Source organism: Rhinatrema bivittatum, chromosome 2, assembly GCF_901001135.1.
Source record: "Rhinatrema bivittatum chromosome 2, aRhiBiv1.1, whole genome shotgun sequence".
NCBI classification, from domain to species: Eukaryota; Metazoa; Chordata; class Amphibia; order Gymnophiona; family Rhinatrematidae; genus Rhinatrema; species Rhinatrema bivittatum.
Window position 1 is genome coordinate 814,578,008 of NC_042616.1, and position 23,975 is coordinate 814,601,982.

Sequence of the window (23,975 nt, forward strand, 5' to 3'; positions counted from 1 at the left end):
ACAGGGCAGTTCCTGATGAGAAACCTGGGGAGGGAGAGGGCTTCTGTCCGGCCCACGGCAGCCATGCCGCCTCTTCCCTGTGGATGCCCACAGGCGGAAACTGACGCGCCGTCACTGCCGCAGGCCAGAGGGACGCCTCCCACAGGGCGGGCATGAACTGCAAGCCCTAGTTTGTCAGAGAATAAGGGAATTAGGTTAATACAGTCTCGATAATGCCGCTGCCGTGCATGATCCTCCCCTTCTTTAGGACCCTGAAAGGAGCAGTTTTGTTCCTGTCCCATCAATGCCTTCAGGATAATAAAACATTGCAGGAGCCAGACAGGGGAGGTGAGAGGCAGGGGGCTGAGGGGGGATCAGCCAAGCAGGGACACCTCAGAGGAGAGGCTTCTCCGTCCCCTGGGAGGACTCTGGCTCAGAAAGAAATTCTCCCTTCAGCTCTGTACTCCTCTTCACAGCACCAGCTGGAAGCGGCGCTCCTGGGTCTCGGCCAGTTCCAGAACCAGTTTAGAGGAGCAGCTGCAGTGGTTGTCGCATGCTGCTGACCAGCTGCAGGGCAGAGGATGGTCAGCATTGACTTGCAGAGCTGTGAGATTGAACTGGCAAAGCACAAGGTAGGATTTACTGACTGAGTGTTACTGCTAATTAGTGTGGAGTGTTATTGTATTAAAGACATGCTGAGATGTGACTTTCTCTTCTACTAGTCACTTTGTGGGACCCTGGGTGAGTCCCTTTATCCCCTGTGTCTCAACTCTAATCCCAGCTCTGTCACTGACTCTCTGTGGGACCCTGTGTGAGTCACTTTATCCCCCTGTGCCTCAGTTCTAATCCCAGCTCTGTCACTGACTCTCTGTTGACCCTGGGTGAGTCACTTATCCCCCTGTGCCTCAGTTCTAATCCCAGCTCTGTCACTGACTCTCTGTGTGACCTGGGTGAGTCACTATCCCCCTGTGCCTAGCTGTAATCCAGCTTGTCACTGACTCTCTGTGGACCCTGGGTGAGTCACTTATCCCCCTGTGCCTCAGTCTAATCCCAGCTCTGTCACTGACTCTGTGTGACCCTGGGTGAGTCACTTTATCCCCCTGTGCCTCAGCTGTAATCCCAGCTCTGACACTGACTCTCTGTGTGACTGGGTGAGTCACTTTATCCCCCTGTGCCTCAGTTCTAATCCCAGCTCTGACACTGACTCTCTGTGTGACCCTGTGTGAGTCACTTTATCCTCCGGTGCCTCAGTTCAATCCCAGCTCTGTCACTGACTCTATGTGGGACCCTGTGTGAGTCACTTTATCCTCTGTGCCTCAGTTCTAATCCCAGCTCTGTCACTGTCTCTCTGTGTGACCGGGTGAGTCACTTTATCCCCCTGTGCCTCAGTTCTAATCCCAGCTCTGTCACTGACTCTCTGTGTGACCCTGGGTGAGTCACTTTATCCCCCTGTGCCTCAGCTCTAATCCCAGCTCTGTCACTGTCCTCTCGTGTGACTGGGTGAGTCACTTTATCCCCCTGTGCCTCAGCTCTAATCCCAGCTCTGTCACTGACTCTGTGTGACCCTGGGTGAGTCACTTTATCTCCCTGTCCTCAGTTCTAATCCCAGCTCTGTCACTGACTCTCTGTGTGACCCTGGGTGAGTCACTTTATCCTCCTGTGCCTCAGTTCTAATCCCAGCTCTGTCACTGACTCTCTGTGGGACCCTGTGTGAGTCACTTTATCCCCTGTGCCTCAGTTCTAATCCCAGCTCTGTCACTGACTCTCTGTGGGACCCTGGGTGAGTCACTTTATCCCCCTGTGCCTCAGTTCTAATCCCAGCTCTGTCACTGACTCTCTGTGGGACCCTGCGTGAGTCACTTTATCCTCCTGTGCCTCAGTTCTAATCCCAGCTCTGTCGCTGACTCTCTGTGTGACCCTGGGTGAGTCACTTTATCTCCCTGTGCCTCAGTTCTAATCCCAGTTCTGTCACGATCTCTGTGTGACCCTGGGTGAGTCACTTTATCCCCTGTGCCTCAGTTCTAATCCCAGCTCTGTCACTGACTCTTGTGGGACCCTGGTGAGTCACTTTATCCCTGTGCCTCAGTTCTAATCCCAGCTCTGTCACTGACTCTTGTGGTCCCTGTGTGAGTCACTTTATCCTCCTGTGCCTCAGTTCTAATCCCAGCTCTGTCACTGACTCTCTGTGTGACCCTGTGTGAGTCACTTTATCCTCCTGTGCCTCAGTTCTAATCCCAGCTCTGTCACTGACTCTCTGGGACCCTGTGTGAGTCACTTTATCTCTCTGTGCCTCAGTTCTAATCCCAGCTCTGTCACTGACTCTCTGTGGACTGGTGAGTCACTTTATCCTCTGTGCCTCAGTTCTAATCCCAGCTCTGACACTGACTCTCTGTGTGACCCTGGGTGAGTCACTTTATCCCCTGTGCCTCAGTTCTAATCCCAGCTCTGACACTGACTCTCTGTGGGACCCTGTGTGAGTCACTTTATCCTCTGTGCCTCAGTTCTAATCCCAGCTCTGTCACTGTCTCTCTGTGGACTGGGTGAGTCACTTTATCCCCTGTGCCTCAGTTCTAATCCCAGCTGTCACTGACTCTCTGTGTGACCCTGTGTGAGTCACTTTATCCTCCTGTGCCTCAGTTCTAATCCCAGCTCTGTCACTGACTCTCTGTGGACCCTGGTGAGTCACTTTATCTCCCTGTGCCTCACTCTAATCCCAGCTCTGTCACTGACTCTCTGTGACCCTGTGTGAGTCACTTTATCCCCTGTGCCTCAGTTCTAATCCCAGCTCTGCACTGTCTCTCTGTGTGACTGGGTGAGTCACTTTATCCCCCTGTGCTCAACTCTAATCCCAGCTCTGTCACTGACTCTCTGTGTGACCCTGTGTGAGTCACTTTATCCTCCTGTGCCTCAGTTCTAATCCCAGCTCTGTCACTGACTCTCTGTGGGACCCTGTGTGAGTCACTTTATCCTCCTGTGCCTCAGTTCTAATCCCAGCTCTGTCACTGACTCTCTGTGTGACCCTGGGTGAGTCACTTTATCCCCCTGTGCCTCAGTTCTAATCCCAGCTCTGACACTGTCTCTCTGTGTGACCCTGGGTGAGTCACTTTATCCTCCTGTGCCTCAGTTCTAATCCCAGCTCTGTCACTGACTCTCTGTGTGACCCTGGGTGAGTCACTTTATCCCCCTGTGCCTCAGTTCTAATCCCAGCTCTGTCACTGATTCTCTGTGTGACCCTGGGTGAGCTACTTTATCCTCCTGTGCCTCAGTTCTAATCCCAGCTCTGTCACTGACTCTCTTTGTGACCCTGGGTGAGTTACTTTATCTCCCTGTGCCTCAGTTCTAATCCCAGCTCTGTCACTGACTCTCTGTGTGACCCTGGGTGAGTTACTTTATCTCCCTGTGCCTCAGTTCTAATCCCAGCTCTGTCACTGACTCTCTGTGTGACCCTGGGTGAGTCACTTTATCCCCCTGTGCCTCAGCTCTAATCCCAGCTCTGTCACTGTCTCTCTGTGTGACTGGGTGAGTCACTTTATCCCCCTGTGCCTCAGCTCTAATCCCCGCTCTGTCACTGACTCTGTGTGACCCTGGGTGAGTCACTTTATCTCCCTGTGCCTCAGTTCTAATCCCAGCTCTGTCACTGACTCTCTGTGTGACCCTGGGTGAGTCACTTTATCTCCCTGTGCCTCAGTTCTAATCCAGCTCTGACACTGACTCTCTGTGTGACCCTGGGTGAGTCACTTTATCCCCCTGTGCCTCAGTTCTAATCCCAGCTCTGACACTGTCTCTCTGTGTGACCCTGGGTGAGTCACTTTATCTCCCTGTACCTCAGCTCTAATCCCAGCTCTGTCACTGACTCTGTGTGACCCTGGGTGAGTCACTTTATCCCCCTGTGCCTCAGCTCTAATCCCAGCTCTGTCACTGTCTCTCTGTGTGACCCTGGGTGAGTCACTTTATCCCTCTGTGCCTCATTTCTAATCCCAGCTCTGTCACTGACCCTCTGTGTGACCCTGGGTGAGTCACTTTATCCCCCTGTGCCTCAGCTCTAATCCCAGCTCTGTCACTGTCTCTCTGTGTGACCCTGGGTGAGTCACTTTATCCTCCTGTGCCTCAGTTCTAATCCCAGCTCTGTCACTGACTCTCTGTGTGACCCTGGGTGAGTCACTTTATCCTCCTGTGCCTCAGTTCTAATCCCAGCTCTGTCACTGACCCTCTGTGTGACCCTTGGTGACTATAAATTTGACCCTGAGGCACACAGAGACACTAGACACTTGTTGACCTGCAATTTTATGGTTCCAGACATAAAACTGCTGCCTGATAAAGCTGCTATCCATGGTGCGTGAATAAGTAGTTTGAACAGAAAAAAATAATTCCCCATAGCGTCCTTCATGCCTGCTGCATCTCTCTAGAAGTCAGAACAGGAGCACCTGTTAGCTACATGCTTTAAGCATGTCTGGTGGTAAGAGCTACAGTTATCAGGGCATCTAGCTCAGACTGATCCTTTTAGGAGCTGTGGCATCATCAGATTTCGGAAGGTATATGTCTTCATGAGTTTGTATATATTTTTGGGTCTGTATATATTTGTGTATGTATTTCTGTTTGCATATTTCTGTCTCTGGGCATGTGTGTGTTTATGCATGTGTTTATGTGTGGGTGTGTACGCTAAGTGCCGGCATGCAAACCTAACTATGAAAAAGCAACATTGCAAATATTACACCAGGCCGTAAATCACCATTTCTTTTCATACCCGGTTCAGTCCATACTCCTGGGATTATGCCTCCCTTCCAGCAGATGGAGACAGAGGAAGTTGCACTGGCACTGGCATGTAACCCGGAGTAGCTCAGTATTTCTCTGTCTCCAGCAAGTGGTAGAGGTGCAATCCCTACAGTCTGAAAAACAAAAAAGAGGGAGAAGAGAACGAAGATTTTTATTAGATCCCCTCCCAGGATGTTGTTAGGCCCTGGTGGGGCTCTCCCTCCTGGAGGTGAGGGAAATGAGCAGGGGTCGGGGACTGGTGAGGCCTGCTACCTCCTCCTCCCCCACAGGAGAACAGGTGGAATCCGGAAGCTCTACAACAGGGTTGTGGCCTTTTTTCTGACCTTCCTCTGTCCGATTAAAGTTTAAAAAAAAAAAAGAAATGGCTTAATTGCAGGCAGGGGAAGAGGTGCTGGAAGGCTGCGTTTGGGCTGCTCAGAGTTGAGTTCTCGGGCAGCAGGTGATTACTTTAGTTCCCTGTGCGTGGCGGCAGTGCTGCTTTGGGACACGTGGTCTGGCCTTGTTGCAAGCGGAGCGGCGTTCGGCTGGTAATGGTGCGCAGCAGTGCATGTCGCTCATGCGGTGATGCTCGCGCCGGTTGTTCCGCACCGGACTGTGTTCCTGCTGCCTCTCTGGTGGAGAGAGCAGGTCAGGGCCATCAAACGCCACGTCGGAGTGGCAACCAAAGCAGTGCTCGGGCCGCGGGAGCGCCTTTGAACTCAGCCACCCCTCCCTGCCGAGCATGGGAAAGACGGCCATGTTTTCGGGTGCCGATGGCTTACCTGGGCTATTTCGAGGGAGTGAAGACCTTCCTCCCCACTGTCTCTGGTGAGGCGAGACTCGGTTCCCCATAGGGAGGCAGATTCAGATGGCTCGGGGGGGGGGGGGCTCTCCTGGTCAAGGGCTCGGGGACCCCACCCCCATTCTCTTCTGAGTTTATTTTGCCTATGCATGAGGCATATTTGGCACACTAGAATGCTGGGAAGGTCTCAGAGAGGCCTGGCGGGCCACAGCTGGGCAAGAGACCTGGGTGGTCAGGTGGTATGGTGCCGCGAAAGACGCCCAGGGTCCTCGGGTTGAGGATTCCTCCAGGCGGTCCAGATCTCAACTCTGATTGGAGGGCACAATTCCACAGTGGCCTGTGATTCTGGACCCGGCTAGCACTGGCAAGGACCCGGCAGGGCCTGATAACAGCTCGGATAGTCAAGATCCATATGAAAATTTTGACCAGGTGCTGGTGGCAGAAGGGGATGACCCGAAGGTGGTGCATCTTTTGTGGAAGGAAGAGTTGTGGCCCTTGATCCTCTCAAGTTCTCGGGAGTTGGGAATCAAGATTCCTTAAGAGAAGTCAGATCAGGAGGGTGTGGACCTAGTCACGGATGGCCTCAGGGGTCCAGCGAAAGGCCTTCCCTCTTTCACAAGTCGGTTAAATAGCTGGTGGTCCAGGAGTGGGACACTCCAGAGATGGGCCTTAAGGTCAGGCGGGTGATGGCTAAGCTGAACCCAATTGCCAAGAGGACACACCCGAGTTGTTGGCACTTCCTAAGGTGGACACATTAGTGTCGGTGGTCACTAAGAAGACCACCATTCCTGTAGCAGGCTCAGCAGCGCTGAAGGATATGCAAGACAATAAGTTGGAGAGTCACCTCAAGAAGATTTTTGAGGTGTCTGCCCTTGGCATTTCATGCTGCGGTGTGCAACAGTTCTCCATCTGAGGCTAACAAGCGGACTGCCTGGGGCAGCAGCGGCCTATGTTGTGGACGCATTGTATGACCTTATCATTGTAGATAGAGCAATGTCCTCGCAATGAAGCGACATTGGTCCACTCCTCTCTCCCTCATGTGGGACGTCATCTGATTTGGTTTTATGAGGAGTGGACCAAAATCACAACAGACCAGTGGGTCCTCACTGTGATAAGAGACGGCTATACGTTAGAATTCTCTTGCCTGCTCTGAGACTTGTTTATGGTTTCCTCCTGTGCTCCAGGCTGCAAGGGGAAGGTGGTTCAAGGAACTGTGGATTGGTTACAAGAGCTGGGAGCCATACTTCCCATTCCTGTGGGGGAACAAAGGACAGGAAGGTAATCCATTTACTTCATGGTCCCGAAGAAGGAAGGGTCCTTCTGTTCAATGTTAGATATGAAAAAGGTGAATGTGGCTCTCTGGGTTCCTCGATTCCCACATGGAGACTCTGTGGTCGGTGATTTCAGCAGTGCACAGGGAGAAGTCCTGGCTTCTCTAGACTTAAGCGTATCTACAAATTCCAATATGCCCAGAACACCAGCGGTTTCTGCGCTTCATGGTTCTCTGGAAATATTTTCAGTTTTGTGCCCTTCCATTCAGGCTGGCCACAGCGCTGCACACTTTTACCAAGGCGATGGTTGTGCTGGCAACAGCGCTCAGGAACAACGGCGTCTTGGTTCATCCATATCTGGATGACTGGCTCATTCGAGCAAAGTCAGAAGCTCTAGGGGCTCAAGCCCCTAGAGCTTGAGCCCCTAGAGCCTCTTGTCTTTGGAGCAGTGGGGAAGGTGTTCCTACAGATGCTCGTATTCTCAAACTACAGAGCAAGTGCGCAAGCTGTTGGATGCAGTGATTCACAAAATCTGGGATATCTTCAGGTGTTGGGCTCTATAGCCTCAACATTGGAGCTGATCCCTTGGGCCTCTGCTCATATGAGGCCTCTGCAGTGGTCCCTCCTCTTGTGTTGGGATCCAATGTCGGAGCAATTTCACCTTCCTTTATTGCTCGAGGAGCCTTCCAGGTGGCTTGGTCAAGAACATCTCAGCTGCGGAGTGGACTTGGAGGTTCCAGACTTGGTGGTAGTTACCACCGATGACAGGCTGTCCGGCTGGAGTGCAGTGGGCCAGAATCAGTCGGCCTAGGGGCAGTGGTCTATGGAAGAGAAATCCTGGTCTATCAATCGTCTAGAGAAGAGGGCAGTGTGGTATACATTACTTGTTTTTCTGCCTCTCTCGAGCAGCCGCTTAGTTAGCATATTGTCAGACAACATGACCACAGTGGCTTACTCCAACTGGCAAGGGGGAACCAGGAGTTGGGCAGTAGCCCAGGAAGCTCATGACTTGTTTTTCTGGGTGGAGCAGGCATTTAGCAATGCTTGCAGTGTCTCACATTGCTGGAGTGGACAATGTACAGGCGGATTTCCTCAGCCGGCAGAACATGGACCACAGGGAGTGGGGAGCTGTTGGAAGAGGCAATGGCTCTCATACGTCACCAGTGGCGTACTCCCAGCTTGGACCTGATAGTGTTTGCGGACGAATGCCAAGGTACCTCAGTTTTTCAGTCGCAAAAGAGAGCACAGAGCAGAGGGCATAGATGCTCTGGTTCTACCATGGCCCCAGGGAATTCTGCTGTATGTTTTTTCCTCCATGGCCCCCTAGTGGGAAGCTGATAAGGCAAATAGAAAATTTCCCCGTAGATGTAATTCTGGCTGTGGCACCAGAGTGGCCGATGGCACCCTTGGTTTGCGGATCTGGTGAACTTGGCACTCGACAGCTCACTGTGGGCTCCATCATTTGCTGAACCTTCTATGGCAGGGGCCCAATATTTTCAGATGGGCGGATCACTTTTGTCTTGCATCCTGGCTTTTGAGAGGCGGTGACTGAGAGATAAAGGATATCTGGAAGATGTCATTTCCACTTTGATACAGGCTAGCAAGGTCTTCCGCTTCTTTATCAATGTCAGAGTCTGGAAGAATTTCGAGTCTTGGTGCACCGGCCAGAGGAGTAGTTTTCCCACTCAAGCCTCAATATCCTCACGTCTTGGCTTTCTTGCAGGAGGGTTTGTAGAAAGGTTTGGCCTTTAGCTTTCTTAAGGTGCAAGTTGCGGCCTTAGGCTATCTTCGAGCAAAGTGTGTGGAGTGCCGGCTGCTCACTTGGATGTGGTTTGCTTCCTCCATGGGGGCGAAGCATCTGCATCCTCCACTGCGGAAAATATGTCCTTCCATGGAACCTAAATTTAGTCCTCAGAGGAATATATGGGGCTCCTTTTGAACCTTTGAGAAAGGCAACAGTGAAGGATCTCACGTTAAAGTGGTGTTTCTGGTGGCCATTTGTTTCATCCTGCAGTATTCGGAGCTGTAGGCTGTGTCATGTAGGGAGCCTTTCCTGAGGATTTTTGGATTCTGGGATTTATTTGAGAATGGTGCCTTCCTTTCTCCCGAAGGTTGGTATCCACGTTTCATGTGAACCAGACCATGGAGTTGCCTGCTTTCCCGGATTTGGATGCATCGGCTCCACACACTAAAGATCTGCGATGCTTGGATGTGAAACGGGCTTTGTTGCGTTACCTCAAGGTTATTAATGACTTTGGGGTTTCTGACCATCTTTTTGTGTTGTGGAGTGGCCCGAAGAAGGGGGCAGAAGGCTTCAAAATCTAAAAATAGCACGATGGTTGATGGAAGCAATAAGCTCGGCTTATATCTGTAAAGGACGCTCTGTTCCGGTGGGATTAAGGGCTCATTCAGTTCAATCACAGGCGACTTCTTGGGCTGAGTGCATCTGGTTTCGCAGCAGGTAATTTGTCAGGCAGCTACTTTCACTGCACACTTTCGCCAGACATTACTAGTTGGATATCCAGGCCCCAGAGGCCATGGGCTTTGGTGAGAGTGTTCTCAAGCAGAACTCTCGCAGTCCCACCCTATTTAGGGAAGCTTGGGTACATTCCAGGAGTCTGGACTGATCTGGGTATGAACAGGAAAGGCAAATTGGTTCTTACCTGCTAATTTTTGTTCCTGGAATACCATGGATCAGTCCAGACACCCACCCTGCGTGGGGGGAAGGGGGGGGGGGGAAAGTCCGCTCGTTCCGTCAAGGGTCTATTGTATATAGGCTGCAGAGCTACTATGGATTTCATGTTTGTTTTCCTGGTTGGGAGTTACGAAGTAAAGAGATTTATCCTCTTTACCCTTGCTCGTTTTGGTTCTAAATAATTTGCATGTTTATTAGGATTGTTGTGAGAATAATCTTAGCTTGGGTACAGGTCAATAGTGAGCAACTGCAGGTGGTACTCTGGGTTATATGCCAGTGCCAGTGAAACTTTCCTCTGTCTCCATCTACTGGAAGGGAGGCAATATCCCAGGAGTCTGGACTGAACCGTGGTATTCCAGGAACAAAAATTAGCAGGTAGGAACTAATTTTCCTATACACCTCCAATTAGGAAAACAGAACAAGCCAGGCTAATATAGATCCCTATAGAGAACTACACACTTGCAGAATGCCTCAACTCAGTCACACATGCAAAACATAAACCCTCACCAAATACAAAATAAAGAGACCATAAAGTTAAAATAAACACACACTCTCTAATATGTTCATTCTCATACAGATGCACTCTCTCATGCTCACACTCATGCTCACTCACACATATGCTCCATCTCAGACTCACACATTTGCTCACCGTTCTAGAACATAATACAACCTTGTACTAGGAAGTGCAAATTGGAAAACAGAAAAAGTTGAACTGCTAAGAGACTGACACAGAAACTACCTGCTAGCAGAACACCTCACCTTGATCCCACATGCAAAACACAGACAGACCTTCACCAAATATAGAATTCACCACCTGGTGCATGTGTTTCTGGGTATGTGTGCACAGTAGATGTGTATCTGTATGTGTTTTTGTTTGTATTTCTTTATCCGGGTATATTTCTGTATCAGGGTATGTGTGCTTGTGTTTCTGGGTGTGTGTATACAGTATATTTGTATCGGTATGTATTTCTGTATGTGGGTATATTTCTGTGTCAGGGTGTGTATGTGTGCATGTGTTTTTTGGGTGTGTTCCCTGTCAATGTGTATCTGTATGTGGTTTTTTTGTATATATTTCTTTATAAGGGTATATTTCTCTGTCCAGGTGTGTGTGCATGTGTTTCTGGGAATATGTATATATAGATGTGTATCTCTGTGTCTTTTTGTGCATTTCTTTATATAGGTATATGTCTGTGTCTGGGTGAGTGTATACAATAGATGTGTATTTGTATATGTTTTATATGTATTTCTTATATGGGTGTATTTCTATGTCCGAGTGTGTGTGTATGTGTTTCTGGGTGGGTGTTTATAGTAGATGTGTATCTGGTTGTGTTTTTGTATATATGTTTTATATGGGTTATTAGTCTCTGTTCGGGTATGTGTATATAGATAGTATTGTGTATCTGTATGTTTTTGTATGTATTTCTTTTTATGGGTATATTTACGTGTTGGGTGTGTGTGTGTTTCTGGCTGCATGTATAAATAGATGTATATCTGTATGTGTTTTTGTATGTATTTTTTTGTATGGATATATTTCTGTGTCCAGTGTGTGTGTGTATGTGTTTCTGGGTGTGTGTGCACAGTAGATGTATATCTGTATGTGTTTTGTTTATATATTCTTTATATGGGGTATATTAATGTGTTTGGTGTATGTACATGCATTTCTGGTTGTGTGTTATACAGTAGATGGTATCTATTTGTGTTTGTATATATTTCTTTATATGCGGTGTATTTTTGTGTCTGGGTGGGTGTGTGTGTGTGCATGTGTGTTTCTGGGTGTGCGTGTTTTGAGGGAGACTAAGTACAGAGAATTTTTGTGACTTTCCTATTGACAGCAGGGAGAATCCAGTCCCAGATCTCAGCCTGCTTGTCTGACGTTGCTGCCTGGATGTCCCACCACCACCTTAATCTTAACATGGCCAAGATGGAAGTTCTTATTTCCCCCAAATCCACTTCCCCCCATCCCTCAGCCCTTAACATTCAGGTCATCTTGGCTATCTCTCCTTCATTATGCACATACAAACTCTGGTAAGCCTATCATTTTTTCCTCTGTAACATCGCTAAATTCCTTCTTTTCTGGCCATTCTTCCAAAACACTCATCTTCTCTCGTATCACCTCCTTCAGAACCATCTTTCTTTTCTTCAGAATTCGGCTGCAAGATTTATCTTCCTTCTGCATGTAACTCCCTTCTCAAGTCACTGCATTGGCTTCCGCATACAGTTCAGGCTTCTCTTCCTATCCCTCTGTGGCTCCTCCTTACCTGTCTTCTCTTCTCTCTCCTACACACTCCTCCTCATGAACTCCACTCAGGTCGCTCGTATCTGTGCCCTTGTCCTCCACCGCTAACTCCTGACTGCACACTTGCTGTTACTGTATGGCCTAGAACAAGCTTCCCGAGTCGGTGTTTCATGCTATTTTCTGACTATATTCAAATCCAGGCTTAAAACTCACCTTTTTGAGGCTGCTTTTAGATCCTAACCACTTCTGTACAATAAATGCGTTCCCCACAGATTCTCTTTTGTCTTGACTAGGTAGTAAACTCCATGGAGCAGAGACGGTCTTTGATCTGTATCTGTACAGTGGTGGCAGTAAGGGTCTCAGGGGGGTACCCAGCTCTCTGTGCTAGTCACACTCTCAGCACCCTGCTGCTGTTTAAACCAATCCTCACCACCACGCTCACCCCGAAGCACCCACCCAAGGTGCAGGGCGTTTCCTCTCCAGCCTTAGACCAGCAGGGGTGCACAGCCCACCCGTGCATTTCCCCCCGCTCGCCCCTGGCATTTCCTTGCTTACCTTGTTGGTCCTGGGCTTTTTTGTTAGAAGCTTTTGCACCAGGGCTCATACTCAAAGCAAGGGTGAAATTGGGCAGACACAGTGCAGAATTAGTGTGAGAGAGTGCAGCTGGAGGCCGCCTGGTGGCTCGGTGGCAGAACTGCACCCTGCCATGCGAAAGCTCCCAGCTTTAGGTACCAGATGAGATCTTACCGGGTTGGTTGGGGCTGCTGCAGAAGTAGTGTTCACAGCCCCTGAGGGAAGGGGGGGGGGGGGAAGGGGAGTCATAGTCATCGTTAAGGACCACACCTGGCGGCCCCCAAAACCCATGGCCAGAAGATCCTGGAAGGAGCCCTGATGCTTGGCTCCCGGTTTCTGGTGGGAGAAAGGCTCCGTTAAAACAGGGGAGGAAAATCCCCGAGTAGATGCGAATGAAGGTACACGGCACCAGGATCCCAGGCCTGATTCCAGCTGAGATGGAAGAAAAAAAAAAAATAAGAACTATGGGACCATAAAAAAAAAAAAATTGCACAGCATTTTCCCAAGGATTTACTTCCCTGATATTTAAAAAAAGAAAATTATGTAAGTGTTCTCCTAAAGATCATGCAAGTGATCTGAGCTTTAGAGTTTTCCTTTAATCTTTACATCTGCACGGAGACAGAGCGGTAGGATTCTCCCCCCCTCGGAGACAGTCATTCCAGCTATGAGGCACGGGAGTTCTCAGTCAGTGCTTTTCCCACTGTGACAGTGAACGTTTTCAGCAGTTCCCTAGTGCCCCTATGCTTTTGATTTGCCATTGGAGCTAGCACCTTGCTCTGGAGGTCTGGCAGGAATATGGGGAACCTGACAGTGTTTGGGGCTGTGTCTGACAGGTGCTGAGGAACGACGTCATGTCCCACGCACGGACCGTGGCGTCGGTGAGTGAGGTGGGTCAGGGGCTGCTGCAGGCCAGCCTCGGGGATAATGCGGAGGTGCTGCAGGCCAGCTTGCAGCAGATGAATCAGCGATGGGAGTTTGTCCGAAGTCAAACGGAGAGGAGGCAACTGGAGCTGGAGAACGACCTCAGCCAGGTAACCTCACGAAACTTCGGCAAGAAATCTCTTCTGAGGTTTATCAAGGTGCACCAAGAGTGTTGCTGTGCCATTAACACTTCAGATAATAGAATTGTAGAAACATTACATACCTGTAGTAACTGACCGAGCATAACTGATGGGGTATAGATGTCGGTAGCAACTGACTGCGCTTACTCCATGGAGTGTACATGTCTGTAGTAACTAAGGGGCCGATGCAATAAATCTGGGTGGAAAATGGGTGCTCAGCTCCCGTTTTCCTAACATGCACCCAGCCACCTCTCCTGGGTGCACGATCGAATATTTAAATGAGGGGGTCGCGCTGCCAAGGAGGCGCTAGTTAATGTTTAGAGGGAAACTGCCTACAAACTACCTAGATTAAAAGTACCTGGGGATTTTGCATTTGCTTTGTGTGAAAATCAAGTCTACTTATCCTCTTTGCCTAACATTTATTTATTTATTTATTTAAAAATGCTTCTATACCGCTTTTCCAAACAAGGTTTAGTCAAAACTGTGTTCAAATCATAAAAATAAAATAACATAATTAAAAATTACACAAATCTTATAATAAAATAAAAATACAATAAAACAAGTTCACAAATTATTAAATCCTAACAAAAACAAGATAAGTGCCATCTTCTACATTGTAGCGGTATATGAGGGGAAAACTGAAAAGTGGATGGTTATGTGATGTGTAAAGTGATTAATGTTTATTTGAAGTAATTTTGAAAGCAATCTGAAACAGGTGGGTTTTTAAGGATTTCTTGAAGTGAATTGGATTGGATAGTAATCTTAATGAATCTGGCAATGCATGACCTCTCCATGCCACCAGGAATGCTACCTTTGCCTGGAAAAAAAAGTATATATATCCCTCCTGCAAGCCGCCGCTCTTACTTCCGTCGCAGGGCTTCCCCAGAGATACCTTCGACTCTGGCTTCCTCACCCGGCATGACCTCACGCTCCACCATTCATGGCAGAACGCCACCGACTCTAGGCCACGACTCCCCTAGCGCTTGCGTGACACCCACGCTGAACTTAAAGGGCCAGTGGCAGGCAATCCAGAGAGGTGCCCGCCGATGATGTCAGGATTCCTGCACTCTTTAAACCTGCCTTGGATGCCTCTCCAGTGCCTCGGCAATAGGCCGACTCTTCCTGGAGTACTGCTTTGCCTCACACTCCTGGTTTCCGCTATGTGTTGTTCCTATGCTCCTGTGTCCCTTTCCTGATTCCTTGACAGTTCTTGTCTCCTGAGTCCCTGTCTTCATGGTCAGTCTTTCTGTCATCTGTCTTCAGCACCTTGTCTTGCTCCTGTGGTCTCTCGACCTCCTCTTTCCTCTTCATTCCTCTTCATTCCTCATCTCTTCGGACTGGACTTCTGGCTTTGACTTCAGACCAGGCTTCTGGCATCAACTTGGACTGGACTTCTGGCTTGACCTTGGACCTCGACGCCGCTTGACATCCGCATGCCTCTGACCACTGCCTGCTTCCACTTCTGACTGAATTCTGCCTGCACCACGGCACTGTGAGTACACTGCCTGCCTCTATCCACAGCCTGAACCTGACCCTGTTGACTGCCGCCTGTCCTGACCGCTGCTTGTCTTGACTCCGCTTCCTGCTCCATGCTGGCCTGCAACAAATTCTTCACGATGGATCTTCACCTCCATAAAGGCCTGCACCTAAGACTAGCTGACCCCGGCATCCAAGGGCTCAACCTAAGGGGAATGTGGGCTACTTTGGTAAAGCTCCATTTTGGCCTCTGCTACTGCCAGCTCCTCCTGCCAATGGTGGGGGTCTGCAGGGCTTCTCTCTGTGGATTGTTCCAACTCCCCCTCAGTCTAAGGATCCACATCCGCAACAGATTGCTGAGGCCATGGACCCAGCGGACATCTCGGGCCTCCAGGCCATTCCCGGCCTAGCACAGAAAATCCAGCAGCAGCAGCAGTGTCTGGAACTCCTGCTGGGCTCCATGGAGAGACTCAGTGCCTGCCTCAGCTGCCTTTTCACCTCCTGCAACCACCTCAGCACCTCCAGCCATATCAGCTCCACCCATGATTCATTTTCCAGTTCACCCCCAGCTACATTGGAGATCCGAAACATTGCCAAGCGTTCATGTACCAATGCTTCATGCACTTCTCCCTCCAGCCTGCACTGTTTCCCAACAGTTCTGTCAAGACCACCTTCATGATCTCTCTGTTGGATGGAAAGGCCTTGCCCTGGGCCTCTCCTTTGTGGGAGCATGGGATGCCCTTCTCCAGGATCTGCAACAGTTTGTCAAGGCCTTTAAGCTCATCTTCGACAAACCCGGCCACAGTTGTCCACAGTGGGTTCGGACCTTCTTCACTTTTGTCAGGGCAATGGACCCTTAGTGAACCACACAATTAAGTTCCGGACCATGGCCACGGAGCTGCCGTCCCAGATTAAGGATGAGCTAGCCGTTCCCGAGCTTCCTGAATCCCTACATGGCCTTATTGATTTGGCTGGGAGAATTGACTGGCATCTCCAGCAAAAATCTAGGAGCTTTGCTCACCGTGCAGACAGTTTGCACTGGCTCCTTCATTTTCATGCTCCCTCTCTCCCACTCTGACGGCAGCTCCAGCCCGGGCACGACTGAAAAAACCAATGCAACTCTGACAGGGACACCTCATCCCTGAAGAAAGGCTTCGCTGACACCAGCTATGACTCTGCGTCTACTGTGCCTGGACTAGACACCAGCTTGTGTACTGCCCACTGAAGCCAGGAAACTAACAAACCTAGGATCTAGTGTGTAGGTGATCCTAGGCGTCACGACTCCAGCTCCTCAATTGACTCTTCTGGTGACTATTTCTATGAATAACCAAGAATTTTCCACTCTGGAGCTTCATAATGAAAGCCTTCATTGACCACTTACAGCTTTCCGTAGTTGCCAGAAAGATGCCCCATTCACTGCTTGTCCTGACCCCACTTCCTGCTCCGTGCTGACCTGCAATGACTTCATTGTGATGGATCTTCATCTCCACAGAGGCCAGCACTTAAGACCAGCCGGCCTCGACACCCGAGGACTCAACCTAAGGTGAATGTGGGCTGGTAATACTGAAGCTCCAGTTTGGCCTCTGCTACTGCCAGCTCTGCCTGCCAATGATGGGGACCTGCACTGGCTCCTCCCTGCAGGTTGTGCCAACTCCCCCTCAGTCTAAGGGTCCACATCTGCAACAATATGCCATGGAAACCCACATGTACTTTAGTCAGGCAGTGGGGTGGGGACAAATTTCAGACAAGTCAGTTTACCCAGGTAAATCACTGCTTACCTAGCTAAATTACTTTGTAAATCGCCCACATAATAACTGATCAAGTATACTCCTTGGAGTATAGATGCCTATAGTAACTGACTGAGCATGCTTCTTGGTTACAGATTCCTGTAGTAACTGACCAAACATACTCCTTGGAGTATAGGTTCCTATAGCAACCTATCAAGCATGCTTCTTAGAGATTCCTATAGTAACTGGCCAAGCATGCTTCTTGGTTACTGATATCTGTAGTAACTGTTCAAGTATGTTCTTGGTTACCAATATCAGTAATAACAGACCAAGAATACTCGTTGGAGTATAAATTCTTATAATAACTGAGCAGGCATGCTTCTTGGTTACAAATATCTGTAGTAAGTGACCAAATATACTCCTTGAAGTATACATTCCTATAGTAACTGACTGAGCATGCTTCTTAGTTACAAATAACTGTAGTAACTGACCAAATATACTCTTTGGAATATAAGTTCCTGTAGCAACTGAACAAGCATGCTTCTTGGAGATTCCTATAGTAACTGACTGAATATGATTCTTGGTTACAGATATCTGTAGTAACTGACCAAGCATATTTCTTGGAGTATAAATTGTTATAGTAACTGATCAAGCATGCTTCTTGGTTACAACTATCTATATTAAGTGACTGAGCATACTCCTTGGAGTATATATTCCTTAATAACTGACTGAGCATGCTTCTTCTTTACAAATATCTGTAGTAACTGGCAGAGCATGCTCCTTGGAGTTTAGATTCTATAGTATCTGGTCATGCATAGTCCTTGGAGTATAGGTTCCTGTAGTAACTGGCAAAGCATGCTTCTTGGAGTATAGATTCTATAGTATCTGATCAAGCATAGTCTTTGGAGTATAAAATTCCGATAGTAACTGACCAAGCATGGTCCTTGGAGTATAAGTTCCTGTAGTAACTGACCAAGCATGCTCCATGGCCTTTAGGTGCCTCTAGTAACTGCTTCAGCTTGCTCCATGAAAGGTAACCCACATTCCCTGGGGAATGTGGGTTACTTGGAAGTCCCTGCACACGTTCGCGCGTCATTATCGTTTGGACGTGCAGGATTCCGGAGCGGGGAACTTTGGAGCTGGCGTCTTGCGAGCGGGTTTCTCCGTTTCCCACCCTGGATAGCGAGCTCTGGTACATCCCAGGAGTCTGGACTGATCCGGTACGTACAGGGAAAAGAAAATTAGGTCTTACCTCTGTTAATTTTCGTTCCTGTAGTACCAAGGATCAGTCCAGAGTCCCGACCGTGATTTTTCCTACAGTAGGTTCGGAGAGTCCGCTGTGTTGGATGAAAGGTTTTTTGCTGTGGCAAGTCTCTGACAATTCAATTCTTTACCGGGTCTGGTTCTTCATGGGGGAAGTGACCCGAGGGTTCCCCGGTTGTTTTTTCATGTATATAGTTAGATTTATGGGGAATATCCACTGTTCCCTGTACGTACCAGGATCAGTCCAGACTCCTGTGTTTTGCCCCCCCTCTAGCAGATGGAGACAGAAGTTTATAAACAAAAAACTCCGCCTACATATAGGCTGGTGCCACCTACAGTCTGGCAGTATTCTTCTGTCTCCTAGCAGGTGGAGAGGGTGCAAAATCCTACAGTCTGTTGAGGGCCTAGTTATTAGGTGTTTAAAAAAAAAAAAAGGATAGGACTTTTGTGGTAGGACGGTAGGTGTGTTTTGTTTGTGCTCTGGGAAGGGACCGCAGAGGCTTGCCTGCTGGTCCCAATCCCCGCCTCCCAGGGGAAGCTAGGGTCCTGAGGGGACCGTTCCTCCTGGTAGAGGCCGCCGAGGAGTGGGGGAGCCCCACGTACCGGCTTGACAGGGCTGGGGGTGATACCGGGGGTCCCGGCTCACTCCCCCCAGCCGGATCCGGATCCGAGGTAAGCAGCTTATAAAAAAAAAAAAAAAAAAAAAATCTTTTGGTGTTGGATTTTGTTTGGCTGTGTGTGTGTGTGTGTGTGGTGTGCTTGTACCTCGCGGCGACTGGGGGCTCGGCGATCCGGGGAGGAAATTTTGTCTCTTTTTTTTTTCTCCAATCTCCGCGGCGTTTTGCAAATGCCTCGGCAGGCTTCGTGTAGGGCCTGCGGGTCCGCGGCAGGGCGGCTGTCGCGCGACAGTCTCTGTTCCGCGTGCGTGGGCGGCGGAGAAGGAGGGTCGGCGGTGCCTTCGGCGTCTCGGCGGGGTAGGCAGGACCGCGAGGTATCAGCGTTCCCGGAGCGGACGGCTGCGAGTTCGTCAGGGACGGCGGCCATTTTGCCAGCGTTTTCGGCGGGAACGGCGGCCATTTTCTCAGCGCGGGCAGCACAAGTTAGCGCGGGCCGGCAGACCAGCGCACAGGTGCGGGACCCGCCGCGTTTGTCCCCCCAGAGGGTGTCTGGAAGTGAGGAAGGGCCGGTAGGGTCCAGGTCTCCTGGGGATGATTCCCCCGAGGATGGGGGAGAGGAGGAGGGGTCATCGGACTCCTCATTTAACTCGCGGTTCGTGTTGCTAATGCATAAGGCGTTTAAAGCACGCCGCCTGGCTCGGAAGAGAGGTCCGGGGATCCCCGCTTCTGAGAGCGGAGCGCCAGCGGTCAAGGCCCCAAAATCCGGCACTGGGGGAGGGGGGCTGTCTAGGCCCCGGCCCAGGCCAAGGCCTCTTCGTTCCAGGGGGGCGGAGGGGCCTTCGCTCTCCTCGTCGGAGTCGGAGGCGCTGGCGGATCCGGAGGAGGATCTGGACTGCCCATCCCAGCCCCCGAGGGGGGTTGAGGGGGATGAAGAGCCGGAGCCTAAGGATGCAGGGACACTGCACGCTACGGATGGGGACGATCCGAAGGTAGTTCGGTTGTTCCATAGGGATGAGCTAGGGCCCCTCATCCCGGAAATCCTGGGGGAACTGGGAATCCCACTTCCCCAGGTAGAATCTCGTCTGGGTCAGACGGATCCGGTGGTCTTGGGCCTCAGGGGTCCCTCGTCGGCTTTTCCACTACATTTCTCGGCATCGGATTTGATGTTTAAGGAGTGGGATACTCCGGATTTGGGACTCAAGGTAGCTAAGGCTATGGATAAGTTATATCCACTGCCGGAAGACGTGTTGGAACTTCTGCGCCTGCCAAAACTTGATTCGGCGGTGGCAAACGGTTACCAAAAAGACCACCATCCCGGTAATGGGAGGTACGGCTCTCAAAGATATACAGGATAGGAAGTTGGAGGTTCAACTGAAGCGTATTTTTGAGGTCTCGGCGTTGGGAATCCGGGCCGCGGTTTGTAGTAATTTTTCGTTGCGAGCCGGTTTACGCTGGGCACAGCAGCTGTTGGCGAATGAATCTCTATCGACGGATGAGGCGAGGCAGGCGAGTCGATTGGAGGCGGTCATCGCTTATAGTGCGGACGCTTTTTATGATCTCCTGCGCACTTCGGCACGGACCATGGTCTCTGCAGTAGCGGCGCGGCGACTGTTGTGGCTTCGCCATTGGGCGGCGGATGGTACCTCCAAGGCTAGGTTAGGCTCCCTTCCCTTTAAGGGGAAGTTGCTCTTTGGTAAGGAGTTGGAGGATCTCCTGGAATCCTTGGGGGAGAATAAAATGCACCGTTTACCGGAGGATAGATACCGTTTCCGGGGTGCTCCAGCCGCTCGGCCGCGGTTTCGTGGGGGCCGTAGAACTCGTGCGGCGCGCGGATCGAACTCTTCGTTCTGTCACGGTGCGGCCCGACAACAATCGTACTCGCAGTCCTTTCGTGGGCGTCGATTCGGCCGTCCGGGGGCCAGTCCGGCTGTGCAGGGCGGTAAGCCAGCACAATGAAGTGAGGCCGGTCCGTTCCTCGGTTCCCCCGGTTGGAGGCAGGTTAAGCCGGTTTTACGAGGAATGGACCAAGATTACGTCAGATCAGTGGGTCCTAGAGGTGATAAAACACGGCTACGCGTTAGATTTTTCACACCGTCCGGCTCCGGGTTTTCTGGTGTCCCCTTGCGGGTTTTCAGAAAAGCGCCGGGCAGTGCGGGAGACTCTGGCGCGGTTGCGCGACCTTGGGGCCGTCGTTCCGGTGCCGACAGGCGAACTCCGACAGGGCCGGTATTCCATTTATTTCGTGGTACCCAAGAAGGAGGGAACGTTTCGTCCCATTCTCGACTTGAAGAGTGTCAACAAGTGCCTAAGGGTTCCGCGTTTTCGAATGGAAACTTTGCGGTCCGTGATCGCGTCGGTCAGAAAAGGAGAGTTTCTGGCCTCTCTGGACCTCACAGAGGCGTACCTGCACATTGGGATTCGACGGGAGCACCAACGGTTTCTCCGTTTTGCGGTACTGGGGCAACATTACCAGTTTCAAGCGTTGCCATTTGGCCTGGCAACGGCTCCGCGCACGTTCACCAAGATTATGGTGGTGGTGGCGGCGAGACTCCGCCAGGAGGGGCTGTTGGTGCATCCATACTTGGACGATTGGCTGATTCGGGCCAAGTCGAGAACTCTTTGTCTGCTGGCGATTCAGCGGGTGCTTCACCTGTTACGATCACTGGGCTGGGTGGTCAACCTGGCCAAGAGTCATCTGGTGCCGTCGCAATCCCTGGAGTATTTGGGGGCGGTGTTCAACACGTGTCAAGGCACGGTGGCCCTAACGCAAGAGCGTATCCTCAAACTACAGGGGCAAATTCGCAGGTTGTTGCGCAAACCGGTCCCAGTGGTCTGGGACTATCTGCAGGTCTTGGGCTCTATGAATTCCACGCTAGAGTTAGTTCCATGGGCGTTTGCGCATATGCGTCCCTTGCAGTCCGCGTTGCTCTCCCGCTGGAGCCCGGTCTCGGAGGAATTTTTCCTCAGCCTGCCGTTGACCCAGGACGCCAGAGACAGCTTGCCGTGGTGGCTCTGCCACGAAAACTTGAGTTGCGGGGTTTCGTTGGAAACTCCGTCGTGGACGGTGGTTACCACGGATGCCAGTCTGATCGGCTGGGGAGCGGTCTGTCTCGGTCGAGCGGTTCAGGGAACATGGTCGGCTCGGGAGGCGTCGTGGTCCATCAATCGGTTGGAAACTCGAGCGGTGCGATTAGCTCTGGTGAGGTTCCTCCCGCTTCTCCGCGGGCGTTCAGTCAGGATTCTGTCGGACAATGCGACCACGGTGGCTTATATCAATCGTCAGGGGGGAACCCGGAGTCAGCCGGTAGCGGCAGAAGCTCGGTCGTTGATGACATGGGCGGAGGCCCATCTGAGCAGTATCGCGGCTTCCCACATAGCCGGGGTGGAAAACGTCCAGGCGGATTTTCTCAGCCGGCATTGGTTAGATCCCGGGGAGTGGGAGCTCGCGGAGGACGCCTTCAGGCTCATTTGCGATCGGTGGGGCACACCAGCGGTAGACCTGATGGCCACGTTCCGCAATGCAAAGGCTCCTCGATTTTTCTCTCGTCGACGGGAGACGTTGGCGAAAGGAGTGGATGCACTGGTAGTTCAGTGGCCGAGGGATGTGTTGCTCTACGTGTTTCCTCCGTGGCCGCTTATAGGACGGGTGCTGCGTCGCATAGAGCAGCACCCGGCGGAGGTGATCGTGGTGGCTCCAGAATGGCCAAGGAGGCCCTGGTTCGCGGATCTGGTGAATCTAGCGGTCGAGGGGCCACTTCGGTTTCCGTTTCTGCCGGATCTCCTACATCAGGGGCCCGTTTGTTTCGACCTGGTGCATCGCTTTTGTCTAGCGGCATGGCTTTTGAGAGGCAGCGGTTGAGCTCTAAAGGGTACGCGGCTTCAGTGGTATCCACGCTGTTGCGGTCCCGAAAGAAATCTACGTCTCTGGCGTACGTGCGCGTGTGGCGACTGTTTGAGACTTGGTGTGTGCATCGCGGCACAGCACCTACCCGAGCAACTATCCCGGATATTCTGCTGTTTCTCCAGGATGGGTTGGCTAAGGGCCTGTCCTGTAGTTCTTTGCGGGTGCAAGTGGCAGCGCTAGGATCTCTTCGGGGGCGGGTGCACGGAGTTTCGGTAGCGCAGCATCCGGATGTGGTGCGTTTCCTTCGGGGGGCAAGACAGTTACGCCCTCCGTTTCGTCCTCCGTGTCCGTCTTGGAATTTGAATGTGGTTCTTAAAGCGCTGTGTAAGGCACCGTTTGAGCCTCTGCGGCACGTAACTCTTAAGGACTTGACGCTCAAGGTGGTATTTTTGGTGGCTATGGCATCGGCGCGGCGGATTTCTGAGCTGCAGGCTCTGTCGTGTCGAGAACCTTTTCTGAGGATTTCGGATTCAGGAGTCTCCTTGCGTACTGTGCCGTCTTTTTTACCAAAGGTGGTTTCGTCCTTTCACGTCAATCAGACGGTTGAGTTGCCATCGTTTGGTCAGGTGCAGTCTTCGGACCCCTTGGCTAGGGACCTGCGGAAGCTGGATGTTCGGCGCGTCTTGTTGCACTATTTGGAGATCACTAATGTGTTCCGAGTCTCCGATCATCTGTTCGTCCTCTATGGTGGTCCCAGGCGAGGTAAAGCGGCCTCCAAGACTACAATTGCTCGTTGGTTGAAGGAAACCATTCGCTCAGCATATTTGTTGGCGGGGAGACCATTGCCGGTGGGACTGAAAGCCCACTCTACTCGCGCCCAGGCTGCTTCCTGGGCGGAATGCCAACATATTCCTACAGAGGAGATCTGTAGGGCGGCCACTTGGAAGTCAGTCCATACTTTTGCCCGGCACTATCGTTTGGATGTGAAGGCGCCAGGGTCGTCGGGGTTTGGAGAAGGGGTGCTTAGGGCAGGCCTCTCCGGCTCCCACCCTCAGTAAGGTAAGCTCTGGTACATCCCAGGAGTCTGGACTGATCCTGGTACGTACAGGGAAAAGAAAATTAGGTTCTTACCTTTGGCTAATTTTCGTTCCTGTAGTACCGAGGATCAGTCCAGAGTCCTGCCCAGTATTGCGGTTGCGGTTGTCTGCCGGGAGAGGATGTGTGGTCTGTGTGCTGTTTTCTGGAATATGTTTGTTTGTTGGTTACCTCGAGTTCAGTACCCAGTTGGGTGGAGTTAAGCTTCGGTTGGGCTTAGTTTGGAGGTAATCTTCAGTGTTCTTTGGGTTCTTTGTTGCGGGTTATCCTGCTACTTTGACATTCAGTAATACTGCCAGACTGTAGGTGGCACCAGCCTATATGTAGGCGGAGTTTTTTGTTTATAAACTTCTGTCTCCATCTGCTAGAGGGGGGGCAAAACCCAGGAGTCTGGACTGATCCTCGGTACTACAGGAACGAAAATTAGCCAAAGGTAAGAACCTAATTTTCTTTTTTGACATTGAGTAATACTGACAGGCTGTGGGCGGCACCCTGGTATATATAGTGGAGCTTGACAAGTTCTGCTCTGTCTCCACCTGCTGGTGCGGGGGCATAACCCAGGAGTCTGGACTGATCCTTGGTAC

At 51.0% G+C, this 23,975-nt stretch overlaps 2 protein-coding genes across 2 annotated transcripts in view; both read left to right on the plus strand.

Annotated features, from left to right (window-relative positions):
• LOC115083413 (dystonin-like) overlaps nucleotides 1–542 on the plus strand; it is a 153,629-nt gene extending 153,087 nt beyond the window's left edge. The window contains exon 28 of the mRNA XM_029587218.1: nucleotides 456–542. Within this exon, the coding sequence (XP_029443078.1) occupies nucleotides 456–542 (87 nt within the window). The remainder of the gene's footprint in view (nucleotides 1–455) is intronic.
• Nucleotides 543–560: 18 nt separating this feature from the next.
• Nucleotides 561–23,975, plus strand: part of LOC115083414 (microtubule-actin cross-linking factor 1-like) — a 126,954-nt gene continuing 103,539 nt past the window's right edge. The window contains exons 1-2 of the mRNA XM_029587220.1: nucleotides 561–611; nucleotides 13,142–13,339. Of these exons, the coding sequence (XP_029443080.1) occupies nucleotides 561–611; nucleotides 13,142–13,339 (249 nt within the window). The remainder of the gene's footprint in view (nucleotides 612–13,141; nucleotides 13,340–23,975) is intronic.